The 24,870-nt window shown below is 32.7% G+C and overlaps 1 protein-coding gene across 4 annotated transcripts; it reads left to right on the top strand.

Moving 5' to 3' along the window:
* Positions 1–2,850: 2,850 nt before the first annotated feature.
* On the top strand, positions 2,851–22,005 carry LOC139517534 (uncharacterized). 4 transcript variants are annotated; one of them, XM_071308726.1, is made up of 7 exons: positions 2,851–2,986; positions 8,109–8,185; positions 9,107–9,200; positions 13,407–13,451; positions 13,912–13,976; positions 14,353–14,403; positions 20,442–22,005. In XM_071308726.1, exons 1-7 carry the CDS (start codon positions 2,907–2,909, stop codon positions 20,984–20,986), a joined length of 957 nt encoding a protein of 318 aa, XP_071164827.1. In that variant the 5' UTR covers positions 2,851–2,906; the 3' UTR covers positions 20,987–22,005. The 4 variants fall into 4 exon arrangements, with proteins under 4 accessions (XP_071164827.1, XP_071164830.1, XP_071164829.1 ...); XM_071308728.1 differs by lacking the exon at positions 8,109–8,185 and having other exon boundaries at positions 2,871–2,986; positions 20,442–21,886; XM_071308727.1 differs by lacking the exon at positions 13,407–13,451 and having other exon boundaries at positions 2,891–2,986; positions 20,442–21,886.
* Positions 22,006–24,870: the final 2,865 nt, after the last annotated feature.

Below are 24,870 nucleotides of genomic sequence, written 5' to 3'. Positions count from 1 at the left end.
AACTATGAACTATGTGTGTTAACCCGTACGTTTATATAATCTACATTATACATATTCATGTGTATAAAAGCGATTCAATATGTGAAAAACTATTTAGGTAAATAGTGAAAATTACAAATAAATATATTGCTAAATCACTCATTTATGCTGTATCTAGACAAACATTTACGGCAAATCATTATACATAATTTCAGCTCGACATTTAAAGGAGAGAAGTGATAACGCTTGCAATTAGATACATTAACTTCAGAAAAACAAGTAACTAAAAGTGAAAAGTAAAATAACAAATAATACCGAACTCCGAGGAAAATTATAAACGGAAGTACATAAGCAAATAACAAAAAACAAAAGCTCAAACGAATGGATAACAACTGTCATATTCATGACTTGGTGCAGGAATTTGCTTATGTAGAAACTCATGCAATGACATAGGCACACCTCATTATAACTAACAGGAAAGTGCAATTGACTTTTGATTTTTGAACTCGAGTTCAGCAAGGAGAGGAACTTATTCAACAATGATAAAATGCAAAACAAGTTTATTTGATATTCTTCTTTTTCGGAAATTCTTCTATATTGCAATCATGTGGAAAAACACAATGACAACCAAAAGAGCAGGGCATATTCTGAATACAAGAAATAAACCTCGACATGTCCTAAGGATTGGTATTAATGACACTTTCTAAATTTACGGCGTTCGTGCACATAGATATTTGTACACGAAAAAACACGTAAAATTGATCAATAGATTTTATAATCTTACCAATTCTTAGCTAATTATTAATTTTTTCACAAAAATAATGATGCGTTTGTTACCATGTGCGAAAAAACCCCATTTACAATCAATAAACATTTAAAATTCGTGCAAATTCTCACAAACGTAAGAGTCACATTTTCGTATGGTAATAACATTAACAAAACCATTTTTTACTGCACAAGATGCGCATGTCGACAATAAAGGGCTTTTTAGTGATGCCCGAGGCAAATATGGTTGAAAACCCAAAACTGCCTAAAAACTGAGAATTTTAACTTGAAAAACATACCAGCTTTTCTCACCCCTTTTAGTTTAATAATTCAATATTGTATTTTTTTAAAACAAGCTTTTGTAGTGCCCACCGCAGGAACAATTTCAATTCAGGTCAATGATGTGTGTCCAGTTTTAATCTTTGAAAGAGCCTGACGTGAAAGTGAAATGTATGATATCTTTTACTTTTGAAAAAATTAAAGATTACACTTTACACTACAAACAATGTTTTCCTCAATTTTCCATCATTATAGAAATTTTTGTTTTGCATTTGGGACTGGGGTGGTTAAAATTTTTTAATTTCGGTCTTCACAATTGAAACAATCTCAGATAAACTGTGATGAAAGAGATACTCAGCCTTTCCAGACAATAGAATGAACATAATAGGAATAACGTTTTCATTTTTCAAACCAATAATGGTATAAAGCTGCTTAAAAAAAATGAGGGCACATGTTTTAATGTTCAATCAGTAAAAATTTCGTTTATCATATTTAAAAAAAATAATAATTCAGTCTGGTAAATTTGGTTATAATTTTATGTAGAAATTTCGCTCATTTTGATTCAGGTGTATTAAATTTAAAATCTAAATGTCCTTTTATGTTTCAGGTTAAAAAGCCCAAATGATCTGCGCCAAAAAATTACAATTTTTTTATTCAAAAATATTTGAAAATTTCTATCCAAAATTGTTCTATTTTCGTGCATTCAAATACATGTACTAAAGTGCATACCTTCTCAAAAATATCACTTTCATGAGTGTCTGTAAATCTTTATTATTGAAGAAGATGGTTATAAGAGATTTTTCTATGTAACATTTTATATCGAAAAACTTTATCTCCCCTTTGTTGTGAAATAGGAGAAACATGTCCATGAGATCGACAAAAAAATAATAAAAAAATCGTTTGAAAACAACATACTGATCGGTACTTGTCACACAAAAAACAAATAAAAAAAAAGTTACGTAAGTAGAAATCTCGTCGACATCAATACATCGGAATGCCCTCACGATCATCGCGATGTAACGAGTTCCTGTTAGGTGACATGCGTTGTTGTATGTATTATTTTTTCAGTGATGTGGTATGGCTAGTTTTATACACAGAATGTCTACAAACATAACATTTTGGTCAAGTTTTGAATTCATAGCTTCATGAAATAAATTTCTTCATTGTCTTCTACAACATCATGGATAAAACGTGTGCATATTATGTATCAAGATCTGTAAAATATCTTCTTACTGCCACCTGCAATAAACCATATATAATAAAATACATAAATTCTTTTTAAACATGCAATGCATCTTATGGGTTAAATTGTCATCTAAAGTGTTTTGAAGATAACACTTCTTTATAAAAAAGATATATTCTAAATTTAATACTCCATTTCAAATTCACATCAACTCACAAATAAATTATCTAAATCAATTAAAATCAAAGTGGAACATACAATTTCATTATTTTAAGTGTTTTTAAAACCTATCAGCCAATACAATTGGAGGTTTAAATGTGAAAATGCCGTACCAAACATTCGGCTTTTATCGTCATCGTTGCCTAAATTGTAGAATTATATCAACATACGATGTAGAAAAAAACCACACTCAAATTTCTACGCAATAGTTACATTACTGTGTCGGAAAAAAAAAAAGGTCACAATAATCTTATACAAAAAATATTTCTAAATAATATGGGCACGGAAAACATCACATGTCAATGGAATTCAATTATTTTCGTTATAGAATTATTGAAGCTGTTCCGTTATAGAATTATTGAAAGTGTATTTATCCTGTTCAAATAAAAAATACTCATTTATGACATATAATCACTTCCTTGCAGAATTTTGATAGAATAGAAATGTGTAATATAAGATATATGTAGAAATATAGCTAGGGATGCATGTACTTGCAAAATATGTGTATTTTATTTTCATTCTTGAGACAAGCGGAAAGGACGGAGTTTGCTATGAAGACAAGTAAGCTGTTTTAATTCCAAGTGTTCACAAGTAAAGAGAATAATTCAACATAATTGAAAAAATAAGTAGTAAAAAGCATATGAAATAATGAACATATGTGCTAAGTTTAAATTTGACTGCAATTTTATTTTTAACTACCTGGTGGTAATATAACTTTTTTAGCCATGGCGTTGTCGGTTTATTTTGGATCTATGAATCTGAACGTCTCTCTGGTATCTTTCGCCCTTCTTTAACAGGGGTTTCCTTTATCACATTTTCTCGAAAATATTTGTTCTTTTCCTTTTTTCCATTTGCACTGAATCGTAAAATCATGACGAAAACCGTATATCTTCATAACACTAAAAATAATCAAATTATAATAAACTTGTATACTAAGAAGTAAAATAACAAAAATACAGACGGAAAATTCCAAACTGAAAGTCCCTTAACAAATGGCAAAAGTAAGGAACCAAACGCAAAAAACAAATGGAAAACAACTGTTTTATTCTTCACTTAGTTACGGCATTTCCTTATGTAGAAAAACGGTGGTTTAAACATGGTTGTATAGCTAGCGTTACCTCTTACTTGTATGGCAGTAGCATATTATTCCATAATATTGACAACAGTGTGTGAGGATAACTATTAAAGATTAAGATTAAAGTTGAAGAGTTATAAGGTGGTCATATTTATAAATTTTCATCCGAGGCATAGATTACCTTAGCCGTATTTGGCACAACTTTTTGGAATTTTGGATCTTCAATTCTCTTCAACTTTGTACTTGTGACTTTGTAAAAATTTTGATATGAGCGTCACTGATGAGTCTTATGTAGACGAAACGCGCGTCTGGCGTACTTAATATTAATCCTGGTACCTTTGATAACTATTTACACCACTGGGTCGATGTCACTGCTGGTGGACGTTTCGTCCCCGAGGGTATTATCAGCCCAGTAGTGTTGACATGAATATCAATAATGTGTTCATATTTATAAATTTCCTGTTTACAAAACTTTGAATTTTTCGAAAAACTAAGGATTTTCTTATCCCAGGCATAGATTACCTTAGCCGTATTTGACACAACTTTTTGGAATTTTGAATCTTCAATGCTCTTCAACTTTGTACTTGTTTGGTTTTGTAAAAATTTTGATATGAGCGTCACTGATGGGTCTTATGTAGACGAAACGCGCGTTTGGCGTACTAAATAATCATCCTGGTACCTTTGATAACTATTAACTCAATTATGGTAAATTACCATAACCAAACACTTAAAACGAAAAAGTACGGTTGTCACATCATCACCTTTAATGGACGTCAAGTTGTTATTCCTTATTTGTAACTTAATCCTAATTCCTTCTTCATTACCTAACCGTTGCGTACTAACTTATATCGTAGCTATAATCCCGTCCCTTTTCCACGAATGTGACCTACCGAATAAAAATATTTACCGGGTTTGTAATAACATGAGAAACACGACGTGTGTCACATTGGCAGCAGGATCTGTTTATCCTTCTGGAACACCTGAGATCACCTCCAGTTTTTGGTGGGGTTCGTGTTGCTTAGTCTTAATTTTTTTTATATAAAGATAATGTACTTTCTTCCAACAAAATCTTTAAAAATGCACATGGAATAAAAATATGCAAGTAATCGTCTTTTTCTGTTTTAATAAAAACTGCATTGATCATTCTCGGATATTTTCTATTTTTTTAATAGTAACTGCTTTGTAGGAATAATATACTAAATCAGTTTCCATCTGAAAATTTCAATTTGTTTTGTATTAAAATTCTAAATATAAATGTGTATACAAATGACATTTGTGGTGTGTATTTTAATTCTTAATATCTTGTTCAAATATTGATAACGATTGGCTATGTATATTGTTGACCTACTGAAGTATTATAGATTATGTTATAGTTGTTATCTTTTGTTTCAATTTGTTTATTTCGCCATCTAAATTTATCATTACATATATTGACTTTAAACTTAATGGAGTTTTCGTTGTATTTTTTTTTAATTCGCAGCCATTATGTTATGTCGCAAGATTTAAACATCTTAATAGTGCAGCGGCGAAATCTGAAAAGACGCTTAGTTAAGGAGTTTAATGCACCCAAAGAACACACACCTGATTTTGTTTTTGAATGAAAGAATACATGTTCAACTTATATTTTAAACATGCCTAAGAAAATCGTATGGTCGAATTTCCGTAAAAATGGCTTTTTAGAGCGTTATGTAGTGTATAAAAAAAATTCACTGATACACTAAAATGATAATTATCATTACGAATCACACTATTACGGCTATTTTTTAATTTGATAATGTAAGAATATATCACTGACGATAAAAAATAATCAATAATTGTTTTAAATATATTTACCATCAACATTTTAAAAACCGTTTTACTTCAGTAGTTGTGATTAACACGATTTTTACCGGTTTCCGTTAATAACAGGATAATTATAAAACACTTTATTTGTGTTTATTTGGCATCAATATACACTTCGATATTTACTTTATACAAAACAACTTTCGTTTGTAACATTTCTTATTCGATTTACAAGAAATTTTTAATTTGAATAGAACACATTAATCTGTTACACATTTATATAATTCCGGAATTACGGTCCGGGACAAAATGACAGATCCATTTGATGTTAACTTACAAGTGGCACGGTAGTATCCAGTTCCTCTCAAAAACATTTCAACTAGGATGCACGCATCTAAAGAAGTTCAAGATTCTTTATTGAATTCTATTAATGAGGGTACACAAAGGGTTAAATCCTTTGTTGATGGTTCTTTGTCGAATGGGCAGTCTCAAAGTTTCTATAACCCGATATCAAGATCTAAACTAAAGTCTTTCGAGGATTTGACGAAAAAAAAACTAAACTAAAGTGTCGTTATGGTGACACAGTTAATGTGCATATCAACCCAGAGTTAGTTTTTAGGCGTGCCTTGGCTTTAACAAATTGTCGAGAGGATTTAACAGTTGAAAAAGTTCTGTCCTATCCAATTGGCCCAATCCGCACATCCATGTTCCATGACGCAAGACTTGCAAGGCAGATTTAGCTCACATACTGGAACAGGATGTAGTAGTTTGTCAAATCCTTCCAATATTTGATATATCCCGAACCACCCATATAAGAGATGGCATGGCATTATTGCAATCTATCAATGCAAAAAGGTTTAAAACATTTGGGGAATTGGCTTTAGATTTTGTCCGCAATCAGGTTGCTTGCTTTCAATATGCTTCAGTGGTTGCTGACATTTTTGATAGATATGACATTCAAAATTCCATTAAAAACTCTGAACGGGAACGTCGATCAAAGTCATTTTCAATCCAAAAGTGTTTCAAGTAATCGAAGGAAGAATCATTACAGACTCGAAAACATTTCTTAGTTCAGCAGTCACTTATAAAGTTTCTTGGTGAATTCACTTTGCAATATATGAAAGAAAATAGTTGTCTAATGGATGGACAAAAACTGTACCTTGCTGGATCATTTCCCAATCCAGAAATAGTGAAAATAATAAGTCCCAATGGTATAACAGATTGTAGTGAATTTTCAAGTACACAAGAAGAGGCAGGTACACGTATTATTCTGCATGCATTGAATGCTGACAAACTGTACAGGGAAAACGGTGTAAACGGTCGCATTATTGTAAAGTCTACGAATACGGCCGTGCTAGTACTTTTAATACATTATTTCCCACAGATGACTCATATATCTGAATTGTGGTTTCAAACAGGAATGATCACTAACACTAAGGATTGTCGGCGTTACATTCCTGTTCAAGAGCTGTGTGGGTCGTTAAATTCAGTTTTGTGTAAAATCCTACCAGCTGCATATGTTATTACAGGATGTGATACTAAATCGTCTTTATTTGGCATAGGCAAGAAACCCATGCTAAAGGCACTAAAAGAAACGCCTGTTCATTTCAATGACTTGTCCCATATATCTTTATTAGATATAGAAGATTCGGTAGCCGTCAGTCGGAAACTCGTAACTAGGCTTTATGATCCTAAAGGAAAGTCCAAATGCTGCCATAATAATCTGAACAGTTTCCGGGTGAAATTAGCCACATGTAAAGATTCTAGCTTGGTCCAGCTCCCTCCTTGTGAAGCATCTTTCAAACAGCACGTCCTTAGGTCTTCTTTCCAAACCAAAATCTGGATGACTGCACATATCGCCAAGTCTGCTATCGGATCGCCTCTACAGTTTGGTTGGAAAGAAGGAAAGTGTGGTCTTGAACCTGTCTTGTTTGAAGGTCAAATGTCATCTGACTTCCTTCAAGATTTGGTGTGCACATGCAAAGGAAAATCAGTTTGCAGTAAAAGTTGTGTGTGTTTTGAACAGAATTTGTCCTGTACTGAACTTTGTCAATGTCAAGCATCATACCTTTGTAAAAACATCAATACACACCTGGCAGATATAGATGATGATTATGCTTGATTACCTGACCTATTTACTTCTTAATAATGCTAATTCATATATAAACTTGTTTTGCTTTTAGTTTTTGTCCATTTTTTCTGTTGATTACATATACGTTTAGTTTACTTTGACACTGAAGCTATTTCCGTTTATTATGATAGGACGATCGGGCATTCCTAATGTTAAAAAACGTAAAAAAAAAAAACGTTGATATGATGCTAACATATTTTATAAACCTTATATGAATACATTTTGATTGTATAACAAAAATATTAATGACAGCTTTTGTCTGCCAAAAAAATATCAAAAATTTACTGAAATAACCACCATGACCATTGAAACTGAAATCAATGAAATTAACTTTTATCCCTCTATACCTGACTTTAAACTTTTGTATAGTAGCAAGTCGTCTTTAGACTTCATTTTTATGGTGAAAAAAATATTACCAAAGTTCAAGGTCATCCTTGTTAGGAAACTAAATGAAGTCATAAATAAACAAAATGTATCATATAACGAAAAACGTCAATTTTAACGTTAAAAATGACGTATTTAGAAAAGTATAATATATTTAATGTGTTCGTTAATTGATTTTGTGTATTTTATCATTTTGGAGAAGACATTACTAAGTTATGAAACTTGGGTCTGATCCACTTTTCATTTTAAACAATACATATGTTTAAACTAAGGCATGTAACAACACTTGGCTAACCATTATTTCCATTTAGAATAGTAAATGGTGTTACAGTGCTTGCAGAAAAATGTTGCCATGACTACCATAAAAGTCCTGAAGGCGTTTGTTCAGGTAAGAAAATATCATATTTTAAATTTTTGATTGCATTTACAGTTTACAGACAAAGGTTTAGAATTCAAGCCGAGAAAAAGTGATATGAATATGATAAATTGTGACGAGCTTTTTGAAGAAAATTCTTTTTTTACTTGTCCATTGATTGATAACGTAAGTGTTTGTCAGTTTTTATTTTTTTATTTTTTAATTTGTCTTGGAGTTCAGTATTTTGTTCTACCTTTTTTTTTACAACAACCAATTAAAGGTTCAGACGGGTAAATCCCCCTTCATAAATTCGTCCAAATTTAACAACTTTCTAAAGTATATACATAGCTAAATAAGCGGAAGTCAAAAAGTAGGTTTGGTTTGCCTGCAGTTACCTATCATTTGATAAAGATAACAAACAAATTAAAAAGATCTCCAAACAAACACACATCTAGCTATTCTACACCAAATCAATATATTATAATGTAAATGATAAACTATACAGAACGTGTTGCTCTTTGAAGTAACCGTGAGCACATCGATATATACTATACTATCTCCTCAGTTTGTAAAGATAGTAATAGAAAAGGGAAAATCAAAATAAAACGGAATAGAGATACAAATCTTTTTTAGGTGAGAAAAAAATACACATACAAAGACTGAAGTGATAAAAGCAGTACATGAACAACTCAGACAAATGCAAAAATAGGGGAAAGCTATATTTTGAACAACGATATTTTGTTTGTCTGGACGAAGTTCTAGTTTACGTTATGGTAAATGACTAATATGAAACATTCGCGTGAAAGTTTGTTTAGATAAAGATCTTCTTAACCAAAAAATGACATAAAAAATTTCAGAATAAATAAACTCTGGTTAATCTCACCAGCAACAATACAAATGATAGCGTTTTTGATCTGCACATACGCAGGTTTCATTTTCATTGTCTTTTTGTAGAATGTCCAATAGGGTTTTATGGTGAAAACTGTTTATATAAGTGCACCATTCCGTTCTTCGGCAGACTCTGTACAAACAGATGTTACTGCGAAAGGTAAGATATTCTGCTTTATATATAAATAAAGGCAACAGTAGTATACCGCTGTTTAAAATTCATAAATCGATAGAAAAAAACAAATCCGGGTTACAAACTAAAACTGAGGGAACGCATTAAATATAAGAGGAGAACAACGACACAACATTAAAATGTAACACACAACGACACAACATTAAAATGTAACACACACAGAAACGAACTAAGCATTAGACAAAATCCGACGAGAATAAAAAAAATATGACAACGAAATATATATATCATATCGATTGACGCATTGCACAGCAAAATTATACAGCGAAAAAGTTGAAAGAGAAGATCAAGATATAAAGGGGACAATAACATAATATATCGAAAAAAACCAGATTAAACATGACCAAAAGAAAATCAAAGCTTGGCAGAAAGTCCACACAGCACTACAAAAAAAACCTCAAACAACCATTCTAGCAATAGAAACGCTACCTGTAATCAGGGATAGCAAGCTAGTCGATGAATATAAACAACAATAAAGAAGACACAGTCAGATAAATCATAGAACTGAAAACACTCAAAAAGTAAAGCAAATCTACTATATAGATGAAGGGCATTCCTTAGTTCAAAATGATTTAGAAATTTTATGCAAGTAAATTTAGATAAAACTATACCCGTTTTTCCATGCCGAACCCGAAGCACTGGCTATCCGGTCGATGATGCCATTGGAGACTGATAGTCTACTACTAAAGATATCGACGAAGTGATGTAATGACATTAACTGTATCAATATTACTGTACCATTTGCACATTTTGACAATGTCTCTTCAGTGATTCTTAATGTCAAAATATTTGAAATTCCCAAACCTAATATAAACATTGAACGCTTTTAAAACCAAACGAGACAAAAATAAATAATAAAAACAAATCTGGACGAGGATCGAACGCTGTATATGAGCGAGATACATTTCTTGATTTAAAATTATTTCGAAATTTTATAACAGCTTATTTAAAAAAAAATCAATATCCGTATTTTCTCGCAATTACGGAAGCACGGAAGTATAAAAGAGGGACGAAAGATACCAGAGGAACAGTGAAATAAAGGCAACAGTAGTATACCGCTGTTCAAACTCATAAATCCAAGGACAAAAAACAAAATCGGGGTAACAAACTAAAACTGACGGAAACGCATAAATATAAGAGGAGAACAACGACACAACACTACAATGTAACTAACACACACAGAAACGGACCAAGCATCAGACAAAATCCCACGAAAATAACAAATATAACATCAAAACCAAGTACATGAATTTTGGATAGACAAGTATCGTGACACGTCTTATCGCAATGTCAATTAACACTCAAAAATAAGAGAAAACAAACGACGCAACGTTAAACTGTAACACACACAGAAACGAACTATAATATAACAATGGCCATATTCCTGACTTGGTACAGGACATTTTTAAAGGAAAAAATGATGGGTTGAACCTGGTTTTGTGGCATGCCAAACCTCGCACTTTAATGGCAATGTTAAATATAACATAGAAATGACAACATAATATTACAGGACTACAATACAGATAAATAGGAAAACGTATTAGACAAAGAAACACATGATTAATGAATAACAAAAAGCATCAGGTTTAAAATTTAATACGCCAAAAACGCGCCTCGTCCACACAAGACTCACCAGTGACGCCCAGATATAAAAGATCGAAAGCGAAAAAAAGTACAAAGTTGTACAGCACTGAAGATCAAAAGTTGAAAAAGGTTGTGTCAAATACGGCTAAGTTTGTATGCTTGGGATAAGAACATCCTTAATTTTTTAGAACAATTAATGCTATTGCAAACAGTAAATTTTATCAAATGAATATAACAGATATACATAATGATACTGAAGTATTAACTCATTACATAACTCATAAAACGAAAATAATCTGACAACGCCATGGCTAAAAATGAAAAGGACAAACAGACAAACAATAGTACACACGACACAACATAGAATACTAAATAATAAACAACACGAACCAATGCACAGTCCGCTAGCAGAGGTAGTAATAACATTAACTGTTACGGTATCAACTTTATGTTACCAGATGTGCATTTAGACAAATTATGTCTCTTCAGAGATATTCGAAACCAAAAGAAACCAAAATCATTTAATATGAGATTTACTGTAATAGTGACAGTCAGAGATTTATGTTAAGCAACAAGATATGCATGTTTTTACTACCAGCAAGGAATATAATTTGTAAATATAAGCGTGATTTTTTTTATTGTTATTTGGTATGTTTGTGTGATGATCTTGTTGGTGTTCAAACTACAGTGCATTTATACGCTATAATAAGACATAACACATAAGTATATGAAATGTATGACATTGTGTTTATGTTAGTATATATTATTGTTTAGGGGCAGCTGAATCGCGCCTCCGGTCGAGAGATTTTCCCGCAGCGTTTAAGAGCCATTGGTGCCTTTGCATTATTTGATGCACTTTGGTCGGGTTGTTGTCTCTTTGACACGTTTCCCTTTGCATTCTTTTTTCCATCTAAGATATATGGCACTATATTTGGATTACGTTGGAATATTCGGTCTTCTTTTCGTAATTGATTTCATAACCCCTCCCCTTTCGAAATCTATCGACAAACGACTCGTGTTTGTGTTTAAATAGATATATATATATACTTTCAAACTTCCGAATGTCTCTTTCAAAATTTAAGAAAAACATGCACACATATTAACAGTATGTCTAATTGTGTATACTTTCCATCGTTTCTGTAATACTTTGCCTGTAGAAAATTCCAAAATCACGCCATACTATGGTAAAATAACAAATACATGATAAAATTTTCATCTTATTTTCATTAAAACATTTTTTTTAAATACAAATGGATACTTTAATATGATAGATATCTGTTAAGTACCAGTTCTTTTCCTTACAAGGAACTTGCAAATAATAAATCTATTGTTCCTCGCAAATTTTGAATTTTAACGCTAATATCCAAATATTTTAAACTATCACAAGTAATGACAGAGATGTATTTTCAAATGCATTTATTCAAGTGTTAAAGCTAAATGGATTTTCTATATAAAAACGTTTCCCAAATATTTTCCATAACGCTTTAAGTCAAACTTGCATTTGACTTATTACTTTTTTTCTCAGCGATATACTTAAAATAATCAAAGGAAAATCACCGAAACGCTAACTATGACAGATTAAAATTGCTATAACAAGGCATTTTTTTTCTCAAAGTGTTTTTGGGACTCCATTCACTCAGAATATTTCTTACTTGCAGTATTTCAGTGAAATAGCATTCAATTTTGAAAAGAGAGTACATATACATGGAAAATGCATATGAAGTTCACCTATATAAAGATCATACCATTATTTTTTTTACAATTAAATGTCTTTGTTAAATTGATTTTTTTCCAGAACTTTTAAAGAAAAACACTTTTATTTTAAATAAGGAAATAATTGGCATGCAATGTATTTTATTTTTAGTATAAGACAATAAACTTACTAGGCAGCAAACAGGTCAATTTCTCAAATTACTGTTTTACATTAATAATCAGTAGCAAAGAAGTAGCCATATGCTTTCCAGATATATTATATATGAACACCAAATTACAGAAAAGAATAAAACATGAGATCCCACAAGATATTTTTTCAGAATTGACCCCGGAGAAAATTCTATAATATAATGCAGGATTAATTCTATAAAAAAGTAAAATTCAAGGAAAGTACTCTTTGTCCAATTTAAACAATAGTCTATCAGACCCGATGTAACATTCAACATTTATCACATTTTGACGGTTTCACAGCACAGGTGTCTGTTTTCAACACAAATACTTTTTTCATTATATCCTCGAAATTTCGTCTTAAATTTAGTGATATTTTCGATAGTAAAGTTTTGATTGAATTTGGATTGACTGGAGACGATTTATATGTTGCTGCATCCGGTCTTACTCCTAAGAGTTGAAGCAGTTACCTTACTACTTGTTTGTTAACTACTTAATTGATTTGTGTGATTTGGACATTGGTAATCCACTATTGCCTTGATTTGTACACCAACCAAAATAACCATATCAATTAACAGAAGTATCCAACGTTACTTAATATCACATTTAAATTTGGAAAAATGAAATATTTAGGCATATGTAACTAAATGAGACAAGTAATTTTGAATTGAACATATTTCTTAGATATATTTACTCGATATGTTTTAGGTGTCATTATATGTATGGTTGCGATGTAGTAACAACAACAGATCGGTAGTGTATTCTTATTATATAATCAAAATATTTGAGAAAGGGAAGAAGATGCAATGGATGCAATCATAAGTCTAAAAGAGACTGTCGAAAAGGAAAATAAGTACAAAGAACAAATAATAGTACACAACACTTTCAAATACATTATTTTGCTATGTACTAGTAACAGCTTTTCAACATTTTTTCATTGGACATACCATTACCTTTAAATACTCTTTCAACCATCTAAGTGAATTTCAGGTCGACTCCTGAATAGGAAAAAATGTTTCTGTAAACTAAAAGCATACAGGAATGACCAGAATAGCTAGGTTATTACTTATATTTTATGTTTATTGTCCTAAAAAATACCATCCTTCTCTAAAACTGATATCAGAATTGTATACTCTAAGTATTTAGTAGAAATTTATTCATGTGTCATGAAAAAAATGAAGAGTCGATTTCAAATTGTAGGTTTCTATTCTAGTTTTAGCTTATCGAGTGAACAAAGGAAAGCAACTCTGAAAGAAAGACAGTTAGTTATTTCAGAAGGTAATGTGTATTTTCTTATTATAGAGGTTGAATGTTCCATTGTAAATTGATTTGATATGTATTATATTTTTGCAGGGCTAGGCCACTTTGTTTATATTTTCTGTGAATGTAAATAAAAGATATTGCATGTCAAAGGTTCAATCTGAAGGGATAGAGTACATTAATTTCTGATCATTTAAAAAATGTAAAGTTACCAATCTAATAATGAAAATGTGTAAATTAATCATTTCCTCCATAAGATTAAATGAAGATTTCCTTCAATATATTAATGTTTTTTAATATTCAATTGATTTAAGAGCCATAACGTTTTGTTACAATGTAGAAAAAGATAAAAAAAAAAAAAAAAGAAAGAATGAAATCTTTATATCTATTTCAGAAACTACAATTAGATGGGATAATGATGTTTCTTCAATAAAACATGAAAGAGGTAAGTTTTACCAAGGAATATGCCACTTTTTATAAGATTTTTTTATTTAACGTAATATTCAATATGTTTTTTAAAACCGATCTATTTGGTATACAATTACTCAAGACCTCCCAATATCTAGTAAGAGAGGGACAAAAGATACCAGAGGGACAGTCAAACTCATAAATCGAAAATAAATTGACAACGTCATAGCTAAAATGTAAAGGACAAACAGACAAACAATAGTACACATGACACAACATAGAAAACTAGAGAATAAACAACACGAAACCCACCAAAAACAAGGGGTGTTGTCAGGTGCTCCGGAAGAGTAAGCAGATCCTGCTCCACATGTGGTACACTTCGTTTTGCTCATGTTATAACAAATTCGGTAAGTCAAATTCATGAAAGGGAGGGGATTGTAATTATGTCGTGAGGAACATATCCGATATCATCTGTGAAACGGTTATTCCATAACGGTCAACCGACTCGTGATTGTGTCCGTAAAATTCACGAAGGGATGATTTCAACTTCACCATTTGGAACTCTCGGTTTGATAGCTTCCTTGTGAGCAGCAACCCTATATCAAGGAAATCATGATAGGAAATGCAAGCCCGGAACTATCGTATTATTTGGGAGATATAAACCTTGTATGCAGGTGTTGCTGGAATGTTGCTACTTAGAAATGAAAAAGTTCACAATTGGAAAGCTATAATCATCTCTTTTCTCGTAAAGTTTTGATTTCAAAATTGTCAATTTCTAGATGTAAGCCAAGATATGAGGCCGACTTAACTGTATATGTTGTATCCTTTATCTCTATTTCGGTGGGATAAATAAAGGCAACAAAAGTATACCGCTGTTCGAAACTCATAAATCGATAGAGAGAAAAAAAAGAAATCCGGGCTACAAACTAAAACTGAGGAAAACGCATCAAATACAAGAGAACAACGACACAGCAGAAACACAACATTAAAATGTAACACACACAGAAAAGATCTATAATATAACAATGGCCATTTTCCTGACTTGGTACAGGACATTTGAAGAACAAAATGGTGGGTTGAACCTGGTGTTGTGGCATGCCAAACCTCCCGCTTTTATGGCAATGTTAAATATAACATAAAAATGGCAACATAGTCATAATATTAAAATGACAACATAGTCATAATATTAAAATGACATAGTCATAATATTAAAATGACATAGTCATAATATTAAAATGACATAGTCATAATATTTAAATGACAACATAGTCATGATATTAAAATGACGACATAGTCATAGATGCTTTCAACATAGTCACCAAATTTTCAATTATTTTGTGAACGGACATCATCTTTGTACAAGAAAATGGACTGCCTTTGTAAAAAGTATTGGATAGGGATAGACATTTTGACTTCGAACAGGTCACCTACGGAATACTTAAAAATTTGTTACAAGGGTTCTTTATGTGCAGAGAGCGATGCGTTCTCTCTACACGAGGCATCGGATTTATCGTCCCTATTTTTACCGGACTTGGCTGTACTTGTATATTTCGCACAGAATAACGGACCCCACACTTTGGCAAGGGTTTGTCGAACAATCGTTGATGGTAAACTAAAATCGTTCATCAATTTCAAGAAGATATCATAAAATCCGATTTATGTTTGGATTCGTCATATCTAAATTTAATAAGGCATGTTTGTGTTTACACGTGGTTCCTTAATGTGTTATTGCTATTCTTAATGCCCGCGTCACACTTTCCCGATTTTTACGCCGATGGCAACACGATTATGTAAATTTTCAAAATCGGGACTGATCGTATCCAGATCAGGCTATTCGTAGTGCCATCTTTAACCATCGTAGAACCATCAGCCACTTTTTCTAGCCTTCGGGGACAACTTCGGGAAGGGTTCTAATTTTTTTAACATGTTAAAAAAATCCCCGAAGGTGCGTCCGATGTTGAGGGTTCGTATTGAGTTCGTATCACCATCCTCACCATCGAAATGTCACCGGGAATGCATCTTTGAACATCGTATTGCATTCGTGTTTCCATCGTTTCCATCGGGCAGTTTTAACATTACGATGTCTACACGAATGAATCACGAAGCTATCCGAAGGTCTTACGATGGCAAAACGACTTCGTGAAGACCTCGTAATTCCGTCGTGTTGCCATCGAATAAAAGTACGAAGGCGACAAGATGGAACTACGACGGCAATAAATCCAGCTAAATGTAAGTTAATGTTCGCGCTAAAATACATTTAAAGTGCCATGCGCGATATGCACTGGTCAGTCTAACACGACAGTTATGCCCGCGTCACACTGTCCCGATTTTTACGCCGATGGCAACACGATTATGAAAATTTTCAAAATCGGGACTGATCGAATCCAGATCGGGCTATTCGTAGTGCCATCTTTAACCATCGTAGAACCAGCGGCCACTTTTTCTAACCTTCGGGGACAACTTCGGGAAGGGTTCTAAATTTTTTAACATGTTAAAAAATCCCCGAAGGTGCGTCCGATGTTGAGGGTTCGTATTGAGTTCGTATCACCATCCTCACCATCGTAATGTCACCCGGAATGCATCTTTGAACATCGTATTGCATTCGTGTTTCCATCGTTTCCATCGGGCAGTTTTGGCATTACGATGTCTACACGAATGAATCACGAAGCTACCCGAAGGTCTTACGATGGCAACATGACTTCGTGAAGACCTCGTAATCCCGTCGTGTTGCCATCGAATAAAAGTACGAAGGCGACAAGATGGAACTACGACGGCAATAAATCCAGCTAAATGTAAGTTAATTTTCGCGCTAAAATACATTTAAAGTGCCATGCGATATGCACTGGTCAGTCTAATACGACAGTTAAGAAAGACGTTCACAAAACATGGAGCTCATATCATATGATTCTATGAGAACAAGAAAGGCGACAGCGTTGTTTCTATTAATTCAAACGGAACAAGAGCAGCTATATTACAGGCTCCGGATTTACTTTTACAAGTAAAATATTATTTTTTGTCAATTTTTCATATCAAGTAGCATAATGAAAATCATAAACGCGCCTCGTACACCAACACTGCAGGTACACGTATATAGGGAAACCAACTTTTTCTTCATTATTCTGATTTTTTATGTATCGTCTGAGTTGTCACACGAATGTTTACTCCATAACCATTTTGTTTTCTATATGTCATATTTTGCCGCATTTGTTGCTTTCCCAACATCCTTCCGTTTGTCTATATTATTATGATATTCTCCTGGAAACCTATTACCTTACCTTTAAGATAGATCAGTAAACAGGGGCATAATTATGGGTGATTATTCAGACTAGTGCACACATTTTACAGTTCAAACAAGGCAATGCCGAGTGTGGCATCCCCTCGTATGTAACATATTGGGGACAAATATGGACACTATATTTGTATATGACACATGCAGAAAATGGTAAATTGAATATGCATATTTGATACATAAACTATTTTTTTAGAAATCAACCAAAACATTCAGTAACTGGAAATACCTTTAATATTGTCTTTAGAACCAGCAGGTAAACAAATGAGGAACCAATTTCCTGTGTATTATGCTATTTCAAGGAGAAAAAACAAGTCCATCTGCATGACCTTGACCTTTGGCCTTGAACGTAAAAAATGTCAGATCATTACAAGGAGGAACAATATACCAAATGTGGTTAAAATCTTTTGAAGCATATTGGTTTTAGAATGTCCACAAGGGTGATATTGTCTTGTATTACAACTGCCACTGTGACCTTGACCTTTGAACTTTAAAGTCAATAGCGCTCAAGATATTCTTAACGAGTAACACCATACCAAGTTTTGAGCATTTTGGTTCTAGAGTGTCCATACCAATTTTATCTACACGCAACTTACGGCATATCATTTAAATGCATCGTAAGCTGTCTTTTAGACATCGTATGGCCATCGAGCCACCATCGTAATCCATAGTGTAGCCTTCGTAATCCATCGTGTAGCCTTCGTGATCCATCGTGTAGGCTTCGGCTGAGATATGAAGCTTAAATACCCGTCTTCGGTTAACCTTCGTATGTCCATCTTTTGCTATCGTATATAATTTCGGCCCCATCGTATAGACTTCGTTATTCATCGTACTTGCTTCGGTCACTTTTTGGTATTTTAACGAGATCGGGACCAACTTCGTACGAACTTACAATTTTCGCATTCGGGTTACCATCGTATATAAAAATCGGGAGAGTGTGACGCGGGCATTAAGAAAGACGTTCACAAAACATGGAGCTCATATCATAATTATGATTATATGAGAACAAGAAAGGCGACAGCGTTGTTTTTATTAATTCAAATGGAACAAGAAGAGCAGCTATTACAGGCTCAGGTTTTAATTTTACAAGTAAAATATTATTTTTTGTCAATTTTTCATATCAAGAAATATAATGAAAATCATAAACGCAGGTACACGGATATAGGGAAACCAACTTTTTTCTTCATTATTCTGATTTTTTATGTATCGTCTGAGTTGTTGTCACACGAATGTTTACTCCATAACCATTTTGTTTTCTATATGTCATATTTTGCCGCATTTGTTGCTTTCCCCACATCCTTCCTTTTGTCTATATTATTATGATATTCTCTTTGAAAGAGCTCTTTTTGAATAAAAGGGAACAACGAACCCATTACCTTACCTTTAAGATAGATTAGTAAATTAAAATGCATCGTAAGCCAGTGGCGGATCCAGGGGGGGGGGGGGGGGGGGGTCCGGTTTGGAACCCCCCCTTTTTTTGGCCGATCAATGCCTTTGAATGGGGACATATAGTTGGAACCCCCCTTTGTCCTGGGTTGGGAATCCCCCCCCTATTAAAATTGCTGAATCCGCCCCTGTAAGCTGTACACGACGTCTTTTAGACATCGTATGGCCATCGCGCCATCATCGTAATCCATCGTGTAGCCTTCGTAATCCATCGTGTAGCCTTCGTGATCCATCGTGTAGGCTTCGGCTGAGATATGAAGCTTAAATATCCGTCTTCGGTTAACCTTCGTATGTCCATCTTTTGCTATCGTATATAATTTCGGCACCATCGTATAGACTTCGTTATTCATCGTACTTGCTTCGGTCACTTTTTGGTATTTTAACGAGATCGGGACCAACTTCGTACGAACTTATAATTTTCGCATTCGGGTGTCCATCGTATATAAAAATCGGGACAGTGTGACGCGGGCATAATTGAACTCCGCATATATAAGATTTCGATTGATATTCATGCATTCACGTTTTTTGAAATCTCAATGCTGCGATACAGGTTACCAAAAATAACATCGTTATGCCATATTTTAGAAAGCACTACAACGACAGGTTTCTTTTCCGGACTAAAGGCACACTTGTAAATTCTGGATTAAAATATGATTTTGCATTCGTAGTATTCCATGTTGATCTTTTCTTATCATGAATATTGAATGCTCCGAAAAACCTCTTACGAACTGACATCTTCAAACCTGTAACACAAAACAAACAGTATAATAACCAGTGAGCCGATAACAATATATTTGATTGTGTTTTAAAAAAAATGTTACAATCAAAAGTTCATATATATTGAACTAGATAACTAAACTATTAATAGGTTGTTTTACAACCGTTACTTTGTAACTAGTTTTTTTTTAAGTTATACATTCAAATGTGTAAACTGATACTGTATAATCATTATTATTTCAAAGATGCACATTTTCGGTAGATTTCGTGGGTTATTGTAAACCACGTTTTTGTTTAAGTTTTCAACCAAATAAACATTTTCTATATGCATGTATGCCAAACCACGAAATCAAATATCCATGGAAGTACAATATTTCCTGAATCCACGAATATTGGTATCCATAAAAAAATGAATCCAAGGTACGTTAATTTTCCAATGTGTAAAGTCTTAATATCAACCGAGAACTATGCACTAAAGCATGTAAAATAACGATTGGTGCACAGTGATGGAAGTATCACATAAATAATTATAGCATTTCTATATAACAATTTTCAGAATGACAAAAAAAAGTGTAAATCTAAATAAATGTACATATGATATGCCCTTTAAATTTTTATTTCAGAGCCCAACGATGCTGTTGCTACTCTGAAGCAAGTGATAATAATTACAGCAGTATCGTCAGCATGTACAACCGTGTTCCTGATAATGATTTTCATTTTTACTTTGATAACGAAACGATTTCTATGTAAACAGCAGCGAGTTGGTCGTGAGGTGATTTCTATTGAAGCCATCTCCACTGGTAGTGAAACAAATGATCAGCAATCAGTTTTCCAAGAACAATCCATCGTTATACAGAGAAATCACATTCCTGATTCTCAATATGAAACAATTGACGAATTAAACATGATAGAAAATTCAAACATTATAACAAGTCAGGAAGAATCAGATGAACGCAACACTCACATATCAAATTCAAGCGGTGACAGCAAGACATCTAATGCCAGTGAATTTGTGTCTGAGGATACTGAAGGTTATCTCCATCCATATAATACTCTAGTGGAAAATTGGCAAAATAAAGGTTATAAGTACAGCCCATGTACTGTCAAGACAGACAAACAAGACACTTCATCATTATTCCTGAAAACAAATGGCAATCAATGGGAATGATAAAAAAATTCTGTTTTGTTTTTCACAATGATTGATATACATATGACATTGTATACCATTGATGAACTATATAATGTAGATATTTTTGCTGACGGTCAAGATAAAAACAATGCGTCATGATGAAATGGAAAATCATCTTTACTGCATATAAAATCAACAATTAAGAAAACTATCTAATCTTTTACTCGGTGCATTTGTTCTTTGACTTTTTATAAAAGGAGTAGAGGCTATAATGACATAGAATGGTTTAAGATTTACAAAATAATAAAAATGCAAACAGCGTAGATTTTTCTTTATAAATTATTAGTATATGAGTCAATGTTTAAGAAAATGGTTTTTTTATAACCAAAAAAAAGGTTCAATGAAGTTACAATAATAGCTGCAAATGACCCCATAATTGGACAAATATGCAAAAATATAGAAATTTTGATGTTTTTTTTTCTACATTTTGACCAACGCATAATGCTTGCACCAATTAGAAAATTTGAATACTTTGACAAGTTCATACATCAAACTTCATATACAAAATTGTTTTGTTGCAAGGTTGGCATTTTCCCAACAAAATACACCGTCTTATCCCAATAAGTAGAAAGAACTCAAAAGCACTTGCGTGTGAACAACACCTTCTCTTTGCCTATTGTAATGATCATATAATAGACATCATTGAATACTTTTTTTTTTTCTATTTTTCTTATTTCTTTCAACTTTTTTTTATAGAAGGCGAGGAAACCCTCCATGAAAAAGAAGGTACACCCATAAAGAGTGACAGAATGTCTTTCCAGCTATTATTCATTGCTCCATAATGCACAAACAAATCAATTGGTCTAGATATATTACGCCATATTTGTTCTAGCAGTTATGTAACTTTGTGGTTCTTTTAGTTAAATAAAGCGATATTTCTTGAATTATTCAATAGCTTTTTTTAAAATTTGATGACAGGGTATTATATCCCTTCCTATTCTTAATCACTTTTTTACAAATGTATGTGATGAGGCAGAAAAAAGGAAAATAACAAAAAATACCAAACTCACAGGATAATTAGAAAGAAAAAGTCCTTAATACATTGGCAAAATCAAAAGCTCAAACACCTACAACGAATGCAACACAACTGTCATGGTCAGACTACAGAATGACAACATGTGTATAAGAACTTCAATTGATCTATTTAATTACATGTTTATTTAAGAATGTGCAGACATGTGAGAGTTGCTGATCTGTCAATTATAATTACTGTAACAGATGATACGGCAATAAAGTGAGGTGAACTTTATAACAAATGGAAACGCCATTTTTCAATCTCTCAAGAACCATAACTCCTGAACGGTAAAAGTCAAAATCGTCATTATTGAACTTGACCTCCATTTTGTCATCAGTAACAACATATTAAAATTTGAAAAGCTTTGGTGGAACAGTTCATGAGTAAATGCACGGACACGACTGGAAACGCCATTTTTCAATCTCTCAAGAACCATAACTCCTGAACGGTAAAGGTCAAAATCGTCATTATTGAACTTGACCTCCATTTTGTCATCAGTAACAACATATTAAAATTTGGGAAGCTTTGATGAACAGTTCATGTGTAAATGCACGGACATGACTGGAAACACCATTTTTCAATCTTTCAAGAACCATAACTCCTGAACGGTAAAAGTGAAAATCGTCATTATTGTCAGTAACAACATATTTAAAAAAAAGCTTTGGTGGAACGGTTCATGAGTAAATGCACGGCGTACATCCCCAAATCAATAACCGGCATTTTTGTCACAAAAATCCGGTCAAAAATGCCAGTACCGAGTAAGAAATATGACAGTTGTTATCCATTCGTTTGGTGTGTTTTATCCTTTGATTTTACCATTTGATAAGGGACTTTCTGTTTTGAATTTTCATCGGAGTTCAGTATTTTTGTGATTTTACTTCTTAGTAGTATTGTATGTAAATAAGCAGTTTTAAGACCATTGCTTAAATTCAAATTGTTTTTGGTAACATCTTACAAATTTCTCAATTGGTTTTGGAAGCAAAGCTAATCAAATAAGGGTTTAATAAACAATGTCGTAATCAAATAACTAAGTATCAAAATGATTGTTCACATATATATGATTTAGCAAATTTTATGATGAACGCACCGAAATAATATATATCCGATATGCTCGCAACGCAGGCATGGAAGACTTTCTTTATTGATAACAATGAAACTAACTTGTACCAGAGATGAATCATACTGTCCTCGTTCAGATTGATTCGACAAAATCTGACCTGTACTTTTGAATCTCCTTTTTTATACAAATTAGACCGTTGTTTTTCCTGTTTGAATGGTTTAACACTAGTAATGTTTTGTTCCTATATAGCGTGGTGTTCGTTGTGAGCCAAGGCGCCGTATTTAAGGCCCTAATTTGATATATAATGGTTTACTTTAAACAAATTATTACTCTGATGGAAAGTTCGAACTCATGCACCATCTTCTTATATCTATAAATCTTTAAAATTTCCCCTTATAAGTAGCTACTTTCCAGTCCTCCAACTGAACGATCTAAATTTATAAATATAGAAAAGATATATACACATTTCTAACGTCAAAAGACATTTACATCTTATTTATTTGTGTTTTTAACAAATTTTTATAGTACTCATTGAAGAAATTAATTTATAACAAGCGATACGGATTGTTATTTTGCACCAAGAAATGTTCGCGTATTTATACGATCGATTACTAGGCAAAAACGAAAGTCAAATCACTGTGGCAACAATACATCGGAATGCCCTCACGGTCATCGCGATGTAAAAGATCGTCCACGCGGCGAGCTGATTATGTTCATAGAGATATCGATTTACCAACGGGAAAAGTCTTTGATATCCAAAAAGAACTGTTTTCCTTCTCAATATTTTTTTCTATGTTAATAATGAATACATTTTCTGTTTGACAAGATTTTTGATTTTCGTTGTATCTGAAGTTGTCCAATTTATAGTCTGAGGCTACCTCAGTTGGTATCTTCAAAGTTCGCGACATCAGTATTTGTACATTTTAATTTGTTTGGATTATTTATTTTACCATTTGAATATTTATTTTAATTTGGAGCTGTATTGGATTGGATTGTTTGAATGAATGTTTCTTTTAAGTAATGATTTTTTTTGTCTATTTCGATATTACCAAGGTGGATAGGCAATGTGTGTGCAGTATATTAGAATATAATAGGTCGGTAGACTATTTGCAACCGCATTTAAATTCCGTCATTGCATCATCGCTTCAAATAGAATTAGTCGGTTAAACCATGTGATTGAAAACAATAGACTAAACAGGTTTTTAGCACTTTCAACTATCAATAGGGTCAAGCAAATTTTCGAAATGATAAGTTCATGTAAGCGTTAATTGTGTTACAGCTACGAAATTATAGTGATATTGATCCTAAAATGTTAATCCGGTCTCTAAGTTATGGAATTATGTTTGCAGTTTTCTTGACATGCATTGTGACGTGTCATCGTATTCATTATATATTAGAAAACTATAGCAGTTATATTAGAAAAGTATCGCATTCATAAATTTTTTATATGAAAAAATCTTCGCTATGATATAAGACAAATATCGCATTGATATAATAAATAAAATATAGCAGTGTCTTTGACTTATAGGTGATTTTGGCTTAGCAAACAATTGAATTTGCTACATGATATCTATAGAATGTGTACATCTACAAATGATAAATCGTGCATTTATGTTTCATTTATTCAACAATTTAATTTTCTCGTTTAAATACACCTTGCTTGTTATTACATAAAATAATTCATGGAAATTATACACCAGACGTATGTTGTGTTAAATGTCACCCTGTTTTAAGAAAAGAGTCATTACTTTATGCCGAAAAATCTGCCTTTCTTCGTACAAATGCTAA

The sequence above is a fragment of the Mytilus edulis genome, chromosome 3 (assembly GCF_963676685.1).
Source record: "Mytilus edulis chromosome 3, xbMytEdul2.2, whole genome shotgun sequence".
NCBI classification, from domain to species: domain Eukaryota; kingdom Metazoa; phylum Mollusca; class Bivalvia; order Mytilida; family Mytilidae; genus Mytilus; species Mytilus edulis.
Note: the sequence above shows the minus strand (reverse complement) of the source record. Positions and strands in the feature narration are given on the sequence as shown.